Source organism: Miniopterus schreibersii (genome assembly GCF_964146895.1).
Source record: "Miniopterus schreibersii genome assembly, chromosome: 13".
NCBI classification, from domain to species: domain Eukaryota; kingdom Metazoa; phylum Chordata; class Mammalia; order Chiroptera; family Miniopteridae; genus Miniopterus; species Miniopterus schreibersii.
Window position 1 is genome coordinate 11,729,496 of NC_138113.1, and position 22,101 is coordinate 11,751,596.

At 39.8% G+C, this 22,101-nt stretch overlaps 1 protein-coding gene across 7 annotated transcripts; it reads left to right on the top strand.

Annotated features, from left to right (window-relative positions):
* The first annotated feature begins 304 nt into the window (after nucleotides 1-304).
* On the top strand, nucleotides 305-20,203 carry ZNF512 (zinc finger protein 512). Of its 7 annotated transcripts, XM_081156075.1 has the most exons (15): nucleotides 337-449; nucleotides 736-855; nucleotides 963-1,021; nucleotides 8,734-8,921; nucleotides 9,587-9,682; nucleotides 9,975-10,058; nucleotides 10,723-10,847; nucleotides 11,389-11,475; nucleotides 11,890-11,988; nucleotides 12,593-12,760; nucleotides 14,543-14,731; nucleotides 15,563-15,664; nucleotides 16,554-16,616; nucleotides 17,748-17,846; nucleotides 18,554-20,203. In XM_081156075.1, the coding sequence occupies exons 4-15, from the start codon at nucleotides 8,876-8,878 to the stop codon at nucleotides 18,863-18,865; spliced, it is 1,470 nt and encodes a 489-aa protein (XP_081012201.1). In that variant the 5' UTR covers nucleotides 337-449; nucleotides 736-855; nucleotides 963-1,021; nucleotides 8,734-8,875; the 3' UTR covers nucleotides 18,866-20,203. The 7 variants fall into 7 exon arrangements, with proteins under 7 accessions (XP_081012198.1, XP_081012203.1, XP_081012197.1 ...); XM_081156077.1 differs by lacking the exon at nucleotides 736-855 and having other exon boundaries at nucleotides 308-449; XM_081156071.1 differs by lacking the exon at nucleotides 736-855 and having other exon boundaries at nucleotides 322-449; nucleotides 8,737-8,921.
* Nucleotides 20,204-22,101: the final 1,898 nt, after the last annotated feature.

Here is a 22,101-nt window from a genome sequence, read left to right on the forward strand (position 1 = left end):
GGGCTGGGACGGCGGGGAGGGGGCTGCAGTTTCTCTACGATAAATAAAGGGGCAATGATTGATTTCCTTGTGCATCTAGAAAGACCACTCGTCGTGCTGGGTGGAGAACGGAAGGTGGACATTAAAGGAGAGGGGAGGGGGCCCTGAGGCCAGGTTGAGGCTCCACTCCCACCCCCAGTCCCCAGGGTCCCACAGCACAGTCCGGGGGCGGGGTCTCAGGGGCCCGGGAGGGTGGCTCGTCACGTGACTCACTCGGGCAGCAGCCCCCTCGGAAGCCGCCAGGCGGAAGTGGCCGTTCAGACCCGAGCCGGGCGGCGCGGACTGCGCAGGCTCCACATCCGGGAGCGGAGAGGAGAGCCGGAGTGGCGTTGGTCTGGCCGGAGCCCCTGGGTGGATTTGTTAGGCGTGGAGAGGGAGTGATGTCTTCCAGACTCGGTGCAGTACCCGCCGTGAGTTTCTCGGTTTGACCGTTATGCTTCCGAGGGAGCGCTGTCGAGCCCGCGGCACGCGGTCCTCGCTTTTGTCCCCAACTCACTGTTGGTTTTATCAGAGCCCATCGCAGGCCCCACCCTTCTAGGTCAGGTCTACCTGGCCCCCTTTTTTCCCCCCACTTCTCCGCTGCCTGTTCCTCACCTCCTTGGACTCAGTTCGTCGCCAGATCGCCATTGGTTTCTGTTCTTTTTATATATCCAATGCCTCCCATATCCGTTGTCCTCTCTTTTCTCCTCCCTTTAGAGCCTCTATCCAGACAGGGTTTTAAGAATGGGGAAGAGGAAGGCTCTGGTGTTGTCACCTGCCGTAGGAAGATAGGACGGCACGCTTTTCCTAAAAAAGTCCTGCCTCCTTCCGTTTGAGGTAGTTGCCCCGGGAGAGCTTCGTTTCTTCTGGCCGCAGGGGGATTGTCTTTTTGTGGTCAAGGACCAGAGGCCCCCTGCATTCACTTCTGTGCTTGCGTTTGTTAGACTCCGGGACCCACATCCTTTAAGCAGCAGAGGAGCACGAGGATCGTGGGAACTAAGAAGTAAGTGAGGTTTTCTGAGGTCCATTTTTGATTGTGTCGCCAGGGCGGCCCATGAGAACGATCTGTGATGGTGAAAATGTTCAGTATTCGCACTGTCCAGTACTGTAGCTGCCAGCCACGTATGGCTTTTGAGCGCTTGAAATGTGGCTAGTGTTAGAAACTGAATTTTAAATTGTATTTAATTTTAATTCACTTAAATAGCCACCTGTAGCTAATGTCTACCTGATTGGACAAGTGCGGGTCTAAACCCAGAGAACAACTTAGCTTTCAAAAAAAAAGAAAAAAAAAAGTACGAATTATAATAAAAATGGAACAGAGGACTCAGTGTAGCCCTCCGCTTATGTACTCATGGATACATTGATGAACATCGGAAGGACTAATAAAAATGACTGTAAGAAATCCTTGTATTGTCAAACTACTTGACTTCCAGACTGGTGTATTATTTTATATGTCGATTGTGCTAAGCTTTTCCATATTAATACAAAAAATTGTTAACTAGGTACTCATTGGAGGGGATTAATTCATTCAAATAACATTTACTAAATAACTGCTATGTTCCAGACACCACTGACCAGTTTTCTGTCACTGTACATTGGTTTGCATGTTCTAGGATTTTATATAAATGAAATTATAAAGTATGTTGTCTTTTTGCATGAGTTCTTTGAATGAAAAATAGTTTTATTGAATAGAATTCCATTATGAATATACCATAATTTGCTTAGCCGTCTACCTTGATGAACATTTGGGTTATTTTCAATTTGGGGGTATTACAATAAAGCTGCTATGAACATTCATGTACAAGTCTCTGTGTGGAAAAATGTTTTTGTTTAGCTTGATAAATATCTAAGATGGTATTTATTTACTAGGGTGGTATTTAACATTAAGATGGTTGGGTCATATATCAGGAGTGTGTTTAACTTTACAAGACATTGCTTGTTTTCCAAAATGGTGGTATTGTGTTACATTTCTGCCAGCAGTGTATGAGAGTAAGTCTTTAATTTTAGCTAATTTAATGGGTATATAATGGTGTTTCATTGTGTTATTTTAAAATAGGTTTTTATTTTTCAGTTACAGTTGACATACAATATTATATTAGTTTCAGGTGTACAACATAGTGCTTAGACATATAGCTTATGAAGTGATCACCCTGATAAATCTAGTACCCATGTGACACCATACCGAGTATTACAATATTATTGACATTTCCTATGCTGTGCTTCACATTCCCATGACTATTTTGTGGCTACCAGTTTGTACTTCTTAATCCTTTCCCCTTTTTCACCCATTTCCCCTACCCTGCTCCCATCTGGCAACCATCAAAATGTTCTCTGAATCTATGAGTTTGTTTCTGTTTTGTTGGTTTATTTTGTTTTTTAGATTTCACATATAAGTGAAAACACATGGTATTTGTCTTTCTCTGTCTGACTTATTTTACTTATCATACCTTCTAGGTTCCATTCATGTTGTTGCAGATGACAAGATTTCACTCTTTTTTTATGGTTGAGTAATATCCCATTATATTTATGTACTACTTCTTCTTTATCCATTTATCCATTGATGGACACCACTTAGGTTGCTTCCATATCTTGGCTATTATAAATAATGCTGTAATAAACGCATGGATTCATATATATTTTAGAATTAGTATTTTGGGTTTCTTCCCATAAATACTCAGAAGTGGGATTGCTGGGTCCTTCTGTGTCTCTTGTTATAGCCTTTGTTTTAAAGTCTATTTTGTCTGGTATAAGTATTGCTACCTCAGCTTTTTTGTTTGTTTCCATTTTCATTAAATATCTTTTTCCATACCTTTCCTTTCAGTCTGTGTGTGTCTTTGGATCTGAAGTTAGCTTCCTGTAGGCAGTATATGTAAGGGTCTTCTTCCCTTATCCATTCACCCGCCCTATGTCTTATTTTTGCTGTTAATCATCACCAGAGAGTGGAAGGGAGGGAGAGAGGGGGAGAAAGAGAGAGAAACGTCATGTGATAGAGACAGATGGATTGCCTCCCACATGAGCCCTGACTGGAGCTGAGCCCTGACTGAAGCCGAGGATGGAACCTCCAACCCAGGTACACGCCCTTGATCAGGAATTAAACCTGTGATTTGTTCAGAGCGCCAGCCAGCCAGGGCCACCCTGTCTTTTAATTGGAGCATTCAATCCATTTACATTTGAAGTAATTGTTGATAGTTATGCAATTATTGCCATTTTATTAGTTATATTATTTATTTATTTTTTCCTCCTTCTTAAGTCCCCTTTAACATTTCTTGAAATACTGGTTTGGTGGTGAGGAACTCCTTTAGCTTTTTGTTGTCTGGGATTATTGTGCTTTTAATTTGCATTTTCTTGATGAATGATGATATAGAACATATGTTCATATGCTTATTGGCCATTCATATGTCCTCTTTTGGCAAGTATCTGTTAATATCTTGTTTATTTTTTTAAAAAGTTCTTTATCTTATTGAATTGTAGTATTTTAAAAAATATATATTCTGAATACAATTCCTTTGTCTTTACTACTTTCTTCCAGTCTGTTGTTTGCATTTCATTTGCTTAATGGTGTCTTTTGAAATGCAGAAGTTTTAAATTTATCATTAAAAATGATAAAAAATTGCCTGGCTGGCGTTGCTCAGTGGTTGATGGTCGACCTATGAACCAGGAGGTCATGGTTCAGTTCCCAGTCAGGGCATATGCCTGGGTTGCAGGTTTGATCCCCTGTTGGGGTGCATATGGGAGGTAGCCAGTGGATGTTTCTCTCTCACATTGATGTTTCTCTCTCTCTCTCTTTCTATTGGTTGCCTTTGGTACCCGCCCCTACTGGGGATCGAACCCGCAACCTAGGTATGTTCCCTGACCAGGAATCTAACCTGCAACCTTTTGGTGAACAGGACAGTGCTCCAACCAACTGAGTCACCTGTCCAGGACTTCCCTGAATTTTTGTATAGTTCTGTCAATTGCTGAGAGGAGGAGGTCTTAAAATTTTCTGCTAAGAGTAGAATAGTCTTGTTTTGTCCTTTAATTCCATCAGTTTTGCTTTGTGTACTTTGAGCCTCTATTATAGACACATACAATGGGTAATTATGTCTTCCTGATGATTTGTTATAGTCTCTTTTTATTTCTAGCAATACTCTTTGTCTTAAAGTCTGTTTTATCTGATATTAAAATAGCCACTCCAGCCTTCTTGTATTTGCTGATTGCATGGTATAATTTTTGCATCCATTTACTTCTAATCTATGTATGTCTTTATATTTAAAGTGTGCATCTTATAAGCGGGATATACTGGGGTATTGCTTTTTTATTCACCCTGTCTGTCTGATTTTTAACTGGAGTGTTTAGACCATAAACATTTAAGATAATTATTGACATAGTTGGATTTATTACCTGTCCTCTGTATCCTGCTTTTCCCTCTATACCTTCTTTTTTGAGTATTTAGTGTCCCATTTTATTTTATCTGTTTGATTTTTGTCTCTTTCTTTTGGTAGTGGTTGCTCTAGGAATTACAATATACATGCCTGTCTTTCCAGTCTACTTAGAGTTCACATCCTACTACTTTGCTTAAATGTAGAAAGCTCACAACCATAGAGATTCCTTTAACCCCCTCCCTGACCGTTAAGTTATAGCTGTCATATATATTGTATTTATATATATTGAGAACCTAGCCAGATGATGTTAAATTTTTGCTATAAAGAGGGTTTTTTTCCTTGTTTTTTTATTTTTATTTTTATCCTTACCTGAGGATATTTTTTCCATTGCTTTTCAGAAAGAGTGGAAGGGAGGGAGGGAGGGAGGGAGGGAGAGAGAGAGAGAGAGAGAGAGAGAGAGAGAGAGAGAGAGAGAGAGAGAAACATCGATGTGAGAGAGACACATTGATTAGTTGCCTCCCGAATGCAGCTGAGGTACGTGCCCTTGACCGGAATCGAACCTGAGACCCTTCAGTCCGTGGGCCGATGCTCTTAATCACTGAGCAAAACCAACTAGGTCCGGGATAATTTTCTTTAGCATTTCTCATAGAGCAGGTCAGTTGACAAATTTTCTTAGTTTTTCTTCATCTGAAGAAATATTTCTAAAGGATATTTTCACAGCATCTTTTCTGTCAGGATTTTAAAGATGTTGCCCTGCCTTCTGTCCTCCATGGTTTCTGTTGAGAAATCCATGATAATTTGAATTGTTGTTGCCTGAATGTAATATGTCATTTTTTCTAGCTGCTTTCTAGACTTTTTTTTAATCTTTGGCTTTGAACAGTTTCATTAAGAAGTCTCTAGGTGTATTTTATCTTTTTTTTTTAATACTAAATTACTGTCTTTTATAGAAGAATATAACTCAGGAATAGGTAGATGGAAGAGATGCATAAGGCAAGGTATGTGAGAAGGGGGTGCAGGGGTTCCATGCTCTGTGAGTGCTCCATCCTCCCCAAATCTCCCTGTGTTCACCAAGCTGAAAGCTCTAGGTTTTTTTTTTTCTTCAGTTTATCTCATTGAGTGTTTATTGAGCTCCTTGAATCTGTAAATTCATTACACCTGGGGGATTTCCCATCATTATTTTTTTCAAATGTATTTTTCTGCCTCAGTCTCTTTCCTTCTGGGATTACAATTAGGTTAGACCTTTAGATATTGACCCAAAGGATATTGGGGCTCTGTTGACTGTTTTCAATAACTTGTTCTCTTATTCAGATTAGATCATCATTTCTATTGATCTGTCACCAAGTTCACAGACTCCTCTGTCATCTCCATTCTATCACTGAGCCCATCCATCCAGTGAGTTTTTGAGATACTGTATTTTTCAGTTCTAAAATTTCATTTCATTATTTTTTATGGTTTCTATTTTTTGCTGATAATTCTTACCTTTCCCTTCATTTGAAATGTGTTCTATTTCATGGAGCATAGTTATAATAGCTGTTTTAAAGTCTATGATAGTTCCAACATCTAGAGGGGTTTCATCTCTTTATCATCTGTTTCTTTGAGAATTGTTCACATTTTCCTGATTGTGTATTGCGTAATTTTGGAATTCTCAAGATTGTGAATGTTATATATGTGGACTCTGGGTCTTTTTAGGATCTTCTGGGAAATGTTAATGTTTTTATTTTAGCAGGTAACCTGTTTAGGTTCAGACCATAAGTTCTGTTTTGCCTTCTGAGGGCATTGGCTCAATATCAGTTCCATTCTTTCAGTCTTTGCTGAGATGGTTTAGGTCTGTTTTGTACACAGATCACTCATGGGTTAGTCTGAGACTTTTTTCTAGGTGTTTCAAATCTTGTTTTCTCTCTCAAAGCTTTTGATACATTGGTTTGGTTCTGTCTCACACTAGCAGCTCATGGGTTAGTCTGAGACTTGTGCATTTGTTCAAATCTTATTTCACTTTTCAAAGCCTTTACAAAAGCTGGTTTGGATATACTCCATACATACATAGCTCAGGCTAAGCTGTGACTTGTGTGGATTCATACACAAAATTATAGGGTCCCTTCTTTCCCTATCTCTTCTTCATGATTCTCCCCCACCCTCCACCCCCCACATATATACTTTCTAGTCTATAGGGATCACTCTTCCTCATTTCTCTGGCCAGAAAGGTGTAGATTCTATTGGAATTTAGGCTACCCGTGATGCTCTGCAAGTGGGTTCTGCCCTAGTTGCAAAGCCACATGTGAGGGGGGGAAACTGGGAAACACGCTCCCATGTGGGTCACTTCCCCCATTTTTGACTCTTCTCCACAATCCCTCTGATTTTGTTTACGTTTCAGAGTCTAGAGTTTTTTTGTTCTAATCAGGAGTGTTGGACTTACGCCACTATGCCAGAACCAGAACTTCTTTGTATTAAATTTGTAATGTTGGACTTCATGTTTAGAAAGCTGAAAATCATTCTTCCCTTTTTGTAGCATACTGACATCATCAGTCCCTGTTATATTTTCTTATCCCCATTTCCATCCCCTTCTTCCCAACAGACAACTATGTTAACAAGTTTGATATTTACCCTTAAATACAGGGGTGAGCAAAAGTAGATTTACAGTTGTGAGTATGTGAAAGTTTATTTTTATATTATTATTTATTATTGTATTGTTTTCCATACAAACAACTGTAAACCTACTTTTGTCTACCCTGTATTTATGAATTCTTACAAAATAGCCAGTGCTATTGACGTGTGTGTGTTTTTAATTTACTGAATTGACATTGTACTATAGATCTTGTTCTGTTTCTCTTTTCATTTAATAGTATGCTTTTTAGTTATGTTCATGTCTCTTTGTGAAATGGTTTATTGCTTCTAACAACTACCTAGTATTCCATAGTAGGCATCTATCACATTTTACTTACATAGTTTCTTAACAATAGTCCCCTGTATTTCTTCCAACTCTCTGCTCCTAAAACTTCTATGTGTAATTCTTTTTTTTTTTTTTTTTTAATATATCTTTGTTGATTTCAGAGAGAGGAAAGGAGAGGGAGAGAGAGATAGAAACATCAATGATGAGAGAGTCATCGACTGAGCCCACAACCCGGGCATGTGCCCTGACCAGGAATCGAACTCTGATCGCCTGGATCCCAGGTTGACGCTCAACCGCTGAGCCATGCCCGGCCGGGCTATGTGTAGTTCTTATCAGCTCTACCTCTAAAGCATTATCTTGAATCTGTCAATTTATCTTTTTTTTTTTTTAATATATCTTTATTGATTTCAGAGAGAGGAAGGGAGGGGGGGAGAGAGAGAGAGAAATATCAATGATGAGAGAGTCATTGATCAGCTGCCTCCTGCATGCCCCCTACTGAGGATCGAGCCCACAACCCAGGCATGTACCCTGACTGGGAATCGAACCGCGATCTCCTGTATTATAGGTCGATGCTCAACTGCTGAGCCAAGCTGGCCGGGCTGTCAGTTTATCTTTACTACAAAACCTTAGTTCAGGTGCTTTTCTTATCCATACGATTGCAAAAGCTGCTACCACTTCTTCCTTCATTCACTTTTCCTCTATGTATCACCTTCTATACAGCATCCAGAGTGACCTTTCTAAACCATAAATCTAAAGTGGCCTCACACTTTGGCACCTGTTGCTCTACCACATCCTGACCCACCTAGAAGATACTTTGTAGTTTCTCAGTAATGCTTGTTAATGACATACTGACTGGTTTTGGATTTGGGAATTTGGATCCAACTGTATACCAGATTTCTCTGGCCAGCTTAACTTAGACAAAATAGCACCCTTCCTTTAGCTATAGGAGCTAAGTACCATATTGCCTAAGTAAGATAGGGTGGCTCCGGCATTAGGGCTTAGGGAGAAGGCTAAAGGAGAAGGAACTTGGATCGAACTAGGACCTACAAACTTCTTTTCCTTCTTTATTCCCAGGGAGATTACTTTGTCACTGTCCCTCTAAGAAATGAGGAGACCTGGACATACCTCGTTACAGATCTGGGGGTCTTTTGGCCACAGAACCCCCTTCTACTGAGAATGCTTTCTTTTCTTGGACGAATCTAGGAAGGAATGCCTATTGGGCTGCAGAGTATGCATTTATGTGAACAGCTTACACTTTCTGGTGATGATCAAGTATAATACCAGTTATATGTGTTGTGTTAGATTCACCATTGTAATCGTTTGAAGATTACAATCGAAATTGTTTTTATCATCAGACTCCTTTGCTTTTGCAAAGGCAACCAAGTTGGTTATCTTCTTATGATATAGAATAATGGGAACTTTATTCCACACTCTCGTTTGTGGTGTAATATCTTTGTGTCACATCAGTAGCAGGACCAAGTGCTCCATAAAGGACAACAGTTTCCAGTATACTGTTCCTCACGATGATTCCTTAAGTGGCTCATCATCTGCCTCGTCGTGTGAACCAGTAAGTGATTTTCCAGCACCCTTCCGAAAGTCCACCTACTGGATGAAGATGAGACGGATCAAGCCAGCTGCTGCTCCCCACGTTGAAGGTATCATTTTCAGTAGCTTATTCCGAAGACAGAGCACTCGCTAAAGGTATATTTTGAGGTAGCTGCTGTAAGTGGCCCTTCAAGTATTAAGTACCACATATGTGCTTCTTGTTAGTGATGAGTTGTTTTAAGGTGTTAGGCTATCACTGTTAGCTTCGTCCCTGTATTTTACAGTGAAATTTGCTGATCTTACTCCTTTAGGTTATATCAGTGTTTCCTCTTCATGATTTGAACTTCTTTCCTCTTGTTCTAGTTTGAACTTCAGTTGAGGGTTGAGGGGCTGGTATAAGGATCATTCTGAGTAAAATTTTCTTGGTGGTCATAGTCTCAAGGGTCCTTAGTAGACCGTTATTTTGAACATGTCTGCTTCAGTGTTAGTCTCAAATCAAGATGAAACAAAGCACACTGCCTGAAGGCTCTTACTATTCATAGGGAACTATTGATCACCTGTGATGGGGAGCAATACAAAAAGAAAAGGGGAGGTCGAGTCAGGTAATAAAAAGTTATGTCAACGTCCCTAACAGTGTCACAAACACTTCTGTGAGGCCTATGCTTGCTGATGGTCATTCCCTTTGATGTTCTTGTGAGTGATATTTTGAGGGCAGGCCCAGATATTCATTTCTATACCATACTTAGGTTTTTTCTGTTTTTGTATGGTATTTCAGGGTCAGGTGGAGTATCAGCCAAAGGAAAAAGGAAACCCAGGCAGGAAGAAGATGAAGATTATCGAGAATTTCCTCAGAAGAAGCATAAGCTGTATGGTAAGGGAGTAACTTTGCCAATTCTTTTTTCCCTGGGTGCCTGGGCTTTGTTCTTTGAGGGAGAGAGACCTTATGGTTTGGCTCTTAAAGTACTTTTGAGCCCTTGGAATTTTTTGGCAAGGCATGGCCTCCATCCTGCCTTATTTTACCCTCCTCCTGTCATGATTTAAGGGAGTGAGTTGGTTAAGGGACTGGGGTGTAGGGTGTTGAGAAGAGGAGGGAAGAGATTTTGGTGCTAGAGAGGGGTTAGCTAAGGTGATACGTTGGGCTTCAAGTTTCTGTCTTGCGTCAGGGAGGAAGCAACGGCCTAAAACTCAGCCTAATCCCAAATCCCAGGCTCGTCGTATTCGGAAGGAACCACCAGCTTATGCAGCAGGTATGCTTTCTGTTGGAAGCTTTGTGGGATCCAGTTCTCTCATTCTGATTGTGGTTGTTATTGCTGGTAAAGGAATGATGGAGAAAAGCGTTTCTTTAAGGAGGGCAGGTACTAACAGCATGGGTTTGAAGGTTAGACAGACCCTTGTCCAAGTTTTGGCTTTTCACTCATTTTCCCATCTGCCTCAATTTATTTAATCTCTGCAAGCTTCAATTTCCCTGTCTCTAAACAGGGATAATAAAGGCAGTCAGAATTGTGAAAATTAAATGAGATAAAACATTTAACAAAGTCTCTGGCACATAGGAAACATTCAGCATACTGGCTCTTCCATATCTCAGTATCCTGCTACTATGTGCTGCTTTATAAAATGTTGCCTGTTGTCAGTCATTCTTCAATAAAGCTGGAAAAATATGTTGCCTAGTTCTTTAAGCTATTGGGATTTGGATGTTTCTTAGATGTTTTTTATCATGGGGAACTGAGTAGAAGTGTCAGAAACTCCTCACTGTCTGAAAAAAATTATTTCTAGAAGTTATACACAGCAGGAGTCTCTCTTCCCCAGGAAGGGGAAAACCATTTTGTGATACTTTTCCTAAGTTCTAGAATTGTGCTTTTTGTTTCTGGACAGTACTACAGATTATATCATGTTCTTTTATCTTCTTTGTAGGCAGTTTAGAGGAGCAGTGGTACTTAGAAATTGTGGATAAAGGCAGTGTCTCCTGTCCTACCTGCCAGGCAGTGGGGAGAAAGACCATAGAGGGCTTAAAGAAACACATGGAAAACTGCAAACAGGTTAGATGTTTTGTGGCATTTTGTGACTTATATTATGATCTTTTACCCAAACTTTAGACATCTGGCACTGTGTTGGATATGCTGATTACTGTGGAGAAGAGGCACCATTGTGTCGTAGGGAAAACATAGGCTTTGGAGTGTGACAGACTTGGGTTTGAATCTTCACTCAGCCACTTACTAGTTGAATCATTTAGCTTTTTATGTTTGAGCCTCGGTTTCCTCATTTATAAAATAGAGATAAAATAATTACTACTTTGCGTACTCTATGAGAGGATAAGAAAGAAAACATGCTAAGTTCTCACCCCATTACTTGGCAAATATTGGTACTTAGTAAATGGTACTTTCTATTTTTTAAGAAGTGAATTGCCTTTTACTTCTTTGCCCTTGAGGATGTGACACTGAGCTTGTGGGATTTTGAGATTCACTGATTGTTGAGTTTGGGAAATAAAGGAGAATCAGACAAGAGCATTTGAATGGGACTTTGTGATGTTCTATTTCTCTGTTGAATAGTCTGGCACTGAGCAGTATTTTTTCTCTGTAGGAAATGTTTACTTGCCATCATTGTGGGAAACAACTTCGTTCACTGGCAGGGATGAAGTATCACGTCATGGCAAATCATAATAGTTTGGTAAGAGTGTCTTCTGTCCTATATGAGCCTACGTGGTGTTTGGCTGTCTTAGATGAGTATATATAACTCAGTGGAGATGGCTAAGGCTCTGGGACTTTATAGGGTGAATAAGAAGACCCTTTCAATTGAAGACTTATGTACAATGAAAACTTTGTGGTGGATACGTAGGTATTTGTGTGTTTAGGTTAGTCCCAAAGGTTCATAGCCTGGGAGGTAGAGGCTTAGAACTCTAATTTCCATTACATTCACTGCCTTGTCTGTCTAGGAGACAGAGAGCCAGGAGTCAGATAACTTAGACGTCATGGGCATCAGCTTAGGTGCTAGTGTAGTCCTTGATTCTTCTATGATATAATTTTTTTTCTGTATCTGTCTTTTCCATGAATTATCTGCTTGTTTGCTTCTCTTGCTTTCTAGCCCATTTTGAAGGCTGGAGATGAAATAGGTGAGCCAAGTGAGAGGGAACGGCTCCGAACAGTTCTAAAGAGACTGGGAAAGCTCAGGTGCATGCGTGAGGTAAGAACCCAAAGACAGCCACTCCTTCTGCCTGGAGTCTTAGGTCCACGTCTTTCTGTTACTCTCTTCCATTTCTCCTCCTTTCTTTGGACCTGGTTCTGTATCATCTTACCGCATAAGAGTGGCTCCGCTTTTCCAGGTCTTCTGAACTCATTAATAGGTCTTTGTTTTCTTTCTCGGCTTCAGAAATTTAGTTTTCTCCCCTTATTTTTTGTTTGAAGGGGTTTGTTTACCATCCTTTCTTTGGTGTGATGAAGAGGATCCTTATAACCTCACCTTGAGGAACTTTGATATTGCTGGGTATTTGATATTGGGGTGGAGTTGGATCATAGACTAGGGGGGAAGCTCTGACACAGAAGAGGTGCCCAGTCCTAGTTTATTGAATATTGATTAAACATTGAATGTGATGCTTGGTGGTAGACAGAATAGCCGTTGAGCCAAGGACAAGAGGGGTTGTGCCAATGGGAAATGTTGGAGAGGGACTAGTGATATCAGAGGGTCTATTTGTGTGGAGTGGTGGTTGAATACCTTGTGGCTGTATAGAAATTTAGAGATCATGTCAAAAGATGTAAGACTATAGTTTAGGTTTCTCTCCTGTGTTTAGAGTTGCTCTAGTAGCTTCACCAGCATCATGGGATATCTGTACCATGTCAGAAAATGTGGCAAAGGGGCTGCGGAGCTGGAGGAGATGACCCTGAAGTGTCACCACTGTGGAAAGCCATATAGATCGAAGGCTGGACTTGCGTATCACCTGAGGTCAGAGCATGGGCCTGTGAGTACTGATTACTTTCCAGACCCTGTTTGGGGATATATTCTGTGGTAGCTGCTTAGCGCTACATCTCAGATATCCTTGGTTCTCACTTGTATCTCTGTTTAATTTTGAATGCTTTTGTTCCCTCTTCCTTGTTCTTCCTTTTGAACATTCTTAGCTTAGAGAAATCAAAGTTCATTGTACAGTCTGGTAGAAGTAAACTCATTATTATATTTTTAAAGCTTAAGGCATTCCCCCTTAGCTAGAAATTTTGCAGGACTCTGTCCAGCAGTTTTCTGTATTACAATTTTTTTTCTCCTGCCTTCCCCCCCCCCAATTGCATTTCTACATTCCCCCGACCTCATGTTCTTTAGAGTTAAGTTTCAAGATATAATTTACATATGGTAATGAATATTCACCCTTTGGTATATAGTTATAAAAGTTTTCACAGTTACTACAGTCATGTAACCACCACCATAATCAAGATGTAGAACAATTTGATAATACTCCTAATTCCCTTTGTAATCAGTTCTTCTCACCATTCCCAACCCCTGGCAACCACTGATCTATTTTCAGTCTTTATAGTTTTGCTTTTTTTAGAATGTCTTGTAAGTGGAATAGTGTAGTATGTAAACTTTTGAGTCTGGCTTCTTTCACTTAGCATAATGCATTTGAGATTCATATATGTGTTAGCATACACCATTAGGTTTATTCCTTTTCATTTCTGTCTAGGATTCCATTATATGCATGCCTCACAATTTGTTCATCCATTTACCAGTTGAAGAATGTTTGGTTATTTCCATTTTGGGGCAATTATGAATAAAGATGCTATAAACATTCACTTAAAAGTTTTGAATGAAAATGTTTTAATTTCTCTTGGGTAAATACTTAGGAATGGGATTACTAGGATATGGGATATGATAAATGTATGTCTCGCTTTATAAGTAACTGCCAAACTGTTTTCCAATGTGGCTGTGCCATTTTGTCTTCTCACCAGTGAAGGATGAGAATTCCAGTTGCTTTGCATCCTTCTCAGCACTTGCTATTGTCAGTTTCATTTAAAAAATCCATTTTGATAGGTATGTAATGGTATTTTATTGTTGTTTAAATTTGCATTTCCCTGATGATTAGTGATGTTGATGACCACCTTTTCATGTGCTTATTGGCAACGTTAGTCTTTAGTGAAGTGTCTTCATTTGTGAAGTGTCTGTTAAAATCCTTTGCTCATTTCTTTATTGGAGTTTTTGTTGTCTTACCATTAAGTTTTGAACATATTCAGAGTTTTTACATATTCTGGACACAAGTCCTTTATCAGATATGTTTTGCAAATATTTTTGCCCAGTCTGTAGTGTCTTTTCATTTTTTTATGTTGTTCTTCAAAGAGCAGAATTCTTATTTTGATCAAGTTCAATTTATCTTTTTTTTCTTTTATGGATAATGCTTTTGTTGTTGTATCTAAGATATTTTTGCCCAACCCAATGTATAATTTTCTGTTGCTGCTGTAAAAAATATCACCGCAAAACTATTGGCTTAAACAACACAACTATGTTATCTCACAGTTCATCAGGCCAGAAGTCCAGGTACAGTTGGTTTACCTGGCTATCCTGCGTAGAGCCTCACCAGGTTGGAATCAGAGTTTAATTAGGGCCATGCCTTTCTGGAGGCTTGAGGGGAGAATCTGTTTCTGGGCTCTTTAAGATTGTTCAAGAATTCAGTTTCATGCAGTTGTGGGACCTCATTTCCATGCTTGCTATAGGCCAGGAGTTGTTCTCAGCTTCTAAAGGCTATGCTTCATTTTTGCAGATCTTTCCAGAGTCAGGACAGCCAGAGTGCTTAAAAGAGATGAGCCTGGAGTCAAAGAGTGGGGGCCGAGTTCAGAGGCGTTCTGCCAAGATAGCTGTATATCACCTGCAGGAACTGGCCTCTGTGGAACTGGCCAAGGAATGGCCTAAGAGGAAGGTTCTTCAGGACCTGATACCTGATGATCGGAAGGTAAGGTAGAAACTTGTGTTAATTTTGAAGGATTATGTCTGATACTGTGCTTATTACATACAGAAAAGTAAATGCACTTGAGTACATGATAAATAATATTTTTCTTCTTTATCCTTAGAGATGGAGTATATCTTATCCAGCTCTAGTATTTTGATTCATGTAGGTCCTAGAGAAACAGTATGTTTCAGAAGCTCCTTATGCCTCTTAATTTTGAACTATTCCCAGAAGGCACCTAAATTCCCAAGTTAGTTTTTTGCAGGACTCAGTACAGACTATCCTGATCATACTATTTGAGTTTTTAAGTTTTATTTTAAAGATTCATTAGAATAACATAAACTTCAGTTTGACAGTATCAGCTCCTGTGACTCAACCAACTGAGTCATACAGGCCAGGGCACTATTATTAACAATTTGATTTATAGCCTTCTATCCATTTATCCATCTACATATATTTCTATTGAATATATGTGTATATATGTACTTATATTATTTTTAGTGAATTTTTGTATCTCCGTCTCTCTTTTTTGTAACAGATATTTTAACTGTATAATGCTTTGCCACTAGCTTTTTTACCCCCCTAACTGTAGATGAAGTATTATACCTGAAAGTCTCCTGCCTTCTGTTAAAAATGAAACTATTCTAAGACTAAACAATAGATGATTATATTTACCAGTTTAAGGAACTTTAAAGGGTCTTACATAGTACAATTTTTTTGGTATATGAAAATATACTTGTGGAACTCCAGAATTACATAACCTGAAGGGTTGGGTGTGAAACTTTTGGGGTGTGTTGGAAGTTGGATTCCTTCAATAAAATCTTTCTTGTCTTGTAGTTAAAATACACTCGCCCTGGGCTACCTACCTTCAGCCAAGAAGTACTACACAAATGGAAGTCAGATATTAAGAAGTATCATCGCATTCAGTGTCCTAACCAGGTGGTTCTTTCTCATTCATTTACTCAGTAAATCTTTATGAGGCATCTGCCGTTATTTCAGTTATTTGTTCCTTTGTGACAAAGCACCTGAACCTTAGTGGCCTACAACAACAATTATTTCATTTGTTTACAATTTTGTAAATAATTTTGTCAGGGCTCAGGATAGTTCTCCTGCTGTACATGGCATCAGCTGGGATCACTCATAGGTTGCATTCAGCTGGAAACTCAGATGCCACTTGAATGTCCAAGATGGCTTCTGTACAGCTAATTGAGCTGGGAGCTTGGCTCTCCCCCTGGCCTCTCTCCAGCAGGTAGTTAGATTACCAGCAGGGTACATGGTGATTGAGATTTCAGAGAGTATCCCAAGAACATGAAAGCAGAGGCTGAAGATCTCTTAAGGCCTAGTTTTAGAATTTGTTCAGCATCTTTCCTTGGCATTCTGTTGGTTCAAAGGAATCACAGAGCTGACCCAGATTCAAGGAGAGGGTACACAGACTCTACCTCTTTACGGGAAGAGTGGCAGTGTTTCCAGCCACCTTGAACCTGGCTGTATGGGCACTACTTTGTGGCGGAGTAGATATACGGAAATAGGAGATAGAAAGCAAATTAAAAAAAAATCTAACCATGTAATTTTCTGTGCTTCTTTAAGTACCAGGGAAGGGAATATGTTAAGCTTTTGTAAGCAACTTGTTTACCTCTTTTTCTTTTACCTTTTGTTGGTTCCCTTTCTTGTTTTTGTGGCTTGCATGTGAATTCTTTCCCTGTTTGGTTGTGGTAAAATTTATTGGACTTTTTTCTCCAAATGTAGAGTTGGTCAGTGTCAACACCCAGATTGCTAAGAGAAGGATGCTCTTTTGATTAGACTTCATGTTATTTTTTCTTTTTTTCAGGGTTGTGAGGCTGTCTACAGTAGTGTATCTGGCCTTAAAGCTCACCTGGGCTCTTGTACTTTGGTTTGTAACTTTCTGAACCATTTATCTTAACATGACTTCTGAAATAGTCTGACGTAGAAGAGAATTCAGTATAGGTGAACAGCTAACTGTCCTGTTTTCTGTTATCTTCAGAGGCTGGTTTAGTTTTTTATGTCCCAAAGAATCTTGATGTGTTATTGGGTGGGATGCCAGGGTATGTCCAAGGTACAGAAAAGGCCAACATAGCCATAAGTATCATATCAATTAAAGAATTTGGAGAAAACTATATTAGTTCGGAATCCCTACCAGGGACTTAACTTCTTCTACCCGAGCTTCTCCCACATTGGACCTGCCTTGTCTTATTGGGCCTTAAATTTTCTAGTGTCAGCTTATATGCACTTATCTGGATTAGTGAAGATCCTCTAAACCCATCTGAACTATACCAGCCTCTGGAGATGGGAGGTGGGATCCCTGGGTGTCAGGCTAATAGCCATTCACCTCACTGAATCTTTTCCATGTTGACCTGGGTGCCCTACAACCCACCAGCCATAGGGATTGTTGCCATTTTCCAATCCCTTTTAGAAGTATCTCTTCACACAAAATGAGCCCCATGGAAACCCAAAGCTTCAGGAGGGGAGATAAGTCTCAGTTAAAGGCAACAAGAGGGTTATAGGCATCCAGACCAGATCTGTCCAGGAATGCTTAAGAGTTGGTCATCTTGATCTTAGTTTCCGAGTCCTTAAACTTTGTATTATGGATGGTACTCTTCTAATTCTGGATTTCCAAGGCGCTCTTTGCAGCAGTGGATTATAGTGGGAAGAATTGTACTTTGGTGCCTACAGTGAAGTTCAGAAGTTTGATCATTTTGGGGGAGGAACCAAGAGAACCTGGAAGTGAAGTGAAAGAAACAAGGGAAGATAGAAAAATGTGACATGCCACATAATCAAAGTAGGAGGATTTTGGGTTGTATTGAAGGGGGTGGGAGGGTTTGGTGTAGAATTGCATTAGGATAGATTTATAGTAGTGATAGTCTGCCCGAGCTGTTTTTCCTAAATATATTGTTGTTTTGGATTTTCTTCCTTCTGACCTTTGCTTTTCATCAATAACAATCCCTACACATGGCCCAGGCATGTGTTCCTGAATTTGCCAATAATTCTCTTTTCTTTAAAATAGGGAAACTTTGTGGCTGGAAAATACAAGTGTCTTCTATGTCAGAAAGAATTTGTGTCAGAGAGTGGTGTCAAGTATCACATCAACTCTGTCCATGCCGAGGTGAGGATCCTGCTTTCCCACAGTGTTTTTCTAACCCTGTGAGTCCTGTACATACACCACAGGAGAGGTGGGTTTTGTGTCTCTTTTTATGGGCTAGGACTATCAAGGAAAGTAGAGTGGTTACCAGAGACATCGGAGTTCAATCCAGTTAAATCAGGCATTTGGGAACCAGGCTGAATTTACACCTTTGGAATTCTTATTTCACAGCAATCTCTGTACTTCTGTTTTCTAGTATTCTTGCATCTTTGAGCAACCTATTTTTAATGCTGTTTAAAATACTGCATAGAAACAAGTTCAAAGGACATTATTGAGACAAATGGGGAAATTTGAATATTGACTATATTAAGTAGTAATGTGTCCATGTAACTATTTTGAAATGTGATCACTGTAATTATGCAGAAGAACACCCTTGTTCTTAGGCAGGTACATGCTGATGTATTTAGGGATGAAGTAGCATGATGTCTGCAACTAACTTGCAAATGGTTCAGCAAAAAGAAGGAAGGAAGGAAAAGGGAAGGAGAGAGATGAACAATGGTAAATCTAGGTATTCATTAAACTAATAACTTTTCTGAAGGTTTGTAAATTTTCAAAAAAAAAAAAAAAAATTCTTTGTTCTGCCCTAACCATGCCTTTAAAAATTTTTCTCACACCTCTTTATGTTTTCCACTGTGTTTTGACTGGATAGTGTTTCTATTTTGCCTTTGTAGGATTGGTTTGTTGTAAACCCAGCAACAACCAAAAGCTTTGAAAAGCTGATGAAGATAAAGCAGCGGCAGCAAGAAGAAGAAAAGCGGAGGCAGCAGCACAGGAGCAGAAGGTCTCTGAGAAGGCGGCAGCAGGCTGGCATGGAGCTCCCTGAGTCGGCAGAGCTGAGTCTTAGAGTAGGGAAAGATCAGAGGAGGAGCAAGGAGGAACTGCTGGTGTCGACCTCCTGTAAAGAACCAGAGCAGGAGCCGGTGCCAGCGCAGTTCCAGAAAGCAAAGCCCCCGAGGGCTAATCATAAACGAGGAAGGAAATAGGCAGTCAGTGTGAAAGCGCTCCTAGGAGAGTGGATGTGATATTGTTGTCATGGGGACCTGTGCTGGGAGGACTGAGTCATGGGGCTGAGTGAAGAGAAATGTACTCTTTCAGCTGTTTGTGTAAAGCTCTGACTTTCTTAGCTCTTTCCTCCTGTATAAATTTCACTGTTTTCCCTACTTATTCATTTTGACAACCCCTGTCCCCCAACCCTTTTGGGTAGGTTTTCCTCATTGGAGTCTATTGTTTTTCTCTTATCTTGCCCAAAGAGCTCCCTCTTAAGGCCAACTATAGGCCTCTCTTGCCCTGTACAAGACTAAGAAAACTGGTTGTCCTTTCCTTCTTGGGGTGTAGAATGTTCTTGGAAGCTCCACTGATTTATTAGTCTCCATCATCAAGCTTATATAACAATTCCAAATTAACTTTTTAAAACCATACTGATCAATCATTTTGTATTTGTGCTATAACAAGCCTAGAAGCTAGAAATGTTGTCACTCATGTAATAAGTTACCCTGTCTCTTTGGGAAACAAACTTTATGGAGGCTGTCTGTTCTCTCAGTGTGGTTTTAGGATTGAAAGAAAGAAAATGGACTTAGGGTGAAAAAGCTAGAACTTCCCTACACTAATTCAACTGGGAAATGCTTTGTCCTAAGTAGCAGTGACTGACTAGACCCACAGGCATGAAAAGCAGCCTTAGGAGTAGTGTGTCCCAAATATTAAAATGACTGGAAAGAAGAAAGTAGGAGAAGCAATAAATAAATACTGCCTCAACTTTCTGGGGCTGGCGGCCTCATCTGTTGTTACAATCAATGTCATCCTGAAGTTTGTTTTGCCTCTTTAGTTCTGAGGACTGAGAAATACCAGATTGATTGCTCCTGATTTTTTGACATAGAATCCTAGTGTTCCTGGTAATGGCACTAAGATTGGTAGCCAAGGCACTCGTCCCTTCTCTTCTGGACTTGACCTCACTTGTTAGGCTGCACCCCACTGGGTCCTGATCCCTCCCTCTACCAACCTCTGTCTGAGTTGTCTGGGACTGACTCTCCTCTTTAATATGTGTTCTGTCGTCTTTAATCCTGAGCCTTTTGCTGGAGTTAGAAAGAAAAATTCTTTTTCTGTACCTCATGCCTACCTGATAATGTCTACTGGGCTGTTAGATAATTGTTTTGAAACAAGTGAAGGACATGGTATATCCACTCTACATTTTCATTTGCAGTTGTGTACTTTCAGTAGATGAGGATTGTCAGGGAGGAGAAATGAAGAAGCTATATTAATTTCTGGTGAGTAAGACTTGGGAAATGTTTGGCAATGACAAAAGAAATAAATGACTCTGAGTTAGAGTGATGTTTCCAGTTGTTCATTGACTCTGACCTGCTACTTGACTCTTGCTGATACAGTGTATGGGGGCAAGAAGATGGCTAGAGATGGGAATGAGTTTGAAATAAGTACCAAATGCAGTTGTCTCAGTTGTTCTTTAGACCCAAAATTCTGCTGGCTAAACTGAATAATTTGATATTAAAGAGAATTAAGTATAGGAAACTTGCCCAGTCTCATACAGGGCCTTTACAGGCATGCCTTTATTCCTTCTTCTTCTTTTAAAAAGTTGATTTTAGAGAGAGAGAGAGAGAGGAAGGGAGGGGAAAAGAGAAACATTGATCAGTTGCCTCCTGTATGTGCCTGGACCGGGATTGAACATGCATCTTGGGTATGTGCCCTGATTGGGTATTGAACCCATGACTCTTTGGTGCACTGGAAAACACTCAACCAACTGAGCCACACCAGCCAGGGCACCTTTTTTTCCTTTCTTCTTGAGGCCAGAGAGCAGCAGGACTCAGTATAGATTATCCTGATCATACTATTTGAGTTTTTAACTTTTATTTGAAAAATTCATTAGAATAACATAAAATTAAGTTTGACAATATCAGATATAGCTAGGTTTTGGAGCAGTGAACTCTCATGCATGGTTTGGAATGCGAATCAGTACAATCACTTTGAAAACAATTTGGCGTTATATAGTAAAGTTAAAGATATGCCCTAAGACTCAGCTGTTTCACTCCTAGGTATAGACAGAGAAACTCCTCTTGTCCAGGTGTACCAGGAGACACAAGCAAGAATGATTATTGCAGTATAGTTTGTAATAGATAACTGGGAACAATGTGTAGGGAAGACTACTAGCTGTCCACCAAAATCTGCTCTCAACTTGTAAAGTTACAGGGTTATATAAAACAAATGGCTAGACTACATTTCCCAGCCCTTTACTCTCCTTCTCCTGTATGGAAGGAGTAGCCAACTAACTTCTCTCCAGTGGGATGTGAGCGGAAGTGATTTGTGTCACTTCCAGGCTAGAACTTTGAGTGAGTGAAGCTTCATGCTTTCCCCTTCCTTGGGTTAGGTGTAGGTGATGCTGGGGCTCTAGGAGACGGTAGAGCACAAAATGGAGGGTGGCTGACTCCCTCAATCATCCCATGAAGGGCTGCTTGCCAACCAGGAACATCTATCAGACTACTATATGAGCAAGAAATAAATGTCTGTGAGTTTGAGACCTACATTCTTGGGCCTCTTTGTTAGCCTACTCTAATGTATAACCTAATTGTCCGTCCTCAGGAGAAAGGATAAATTGTGACATAGTCATACAGTAGAATATTTTACAGCTATGAAACCAACTAGGGCTTTTTTATCATGAATACATCTCAGAAATAATGTCTGGAGAAAGCAAGTTATAGAATTCATCAAGTGTACCATTTATATAAGGTTTAAAGACATGCAAAAATGCTCAATACTGTTTATGGGTATATATAAAGATAAATGTGTACTTATATATAGTATGTATAAATATTTAGGTTATGTTTATATTTTAGTATATACATATATTAACACAATATTAAAACATGCACAGAATTGATAAACACCAAATTTAGTATAGTGCTTCTGGGACCCAGAGGACTACAAATGAATTTGGAAGTATTATTTCTTAAGGTGGATAGTGAGTTTGTTATAATTTTATATTTTTGTATGTCTATATATCATTTTAAAAAATCAACAAAATATATTCTTAGCTTACCTCTTTCTTCAAAGGGAGCACTTTGGAAATTTTTCTTCTGCCTCATCTTAACTTTTGATCTCTTCACCCTATAGTCTACTCTCCTCCATGCCTTCACTTCTATTTCTACCATCCCAGTTGGAACCATCATCACCTCGCCTAGACTACAGTAGCTTCCTAATTGGTTTCCTTCTGTTT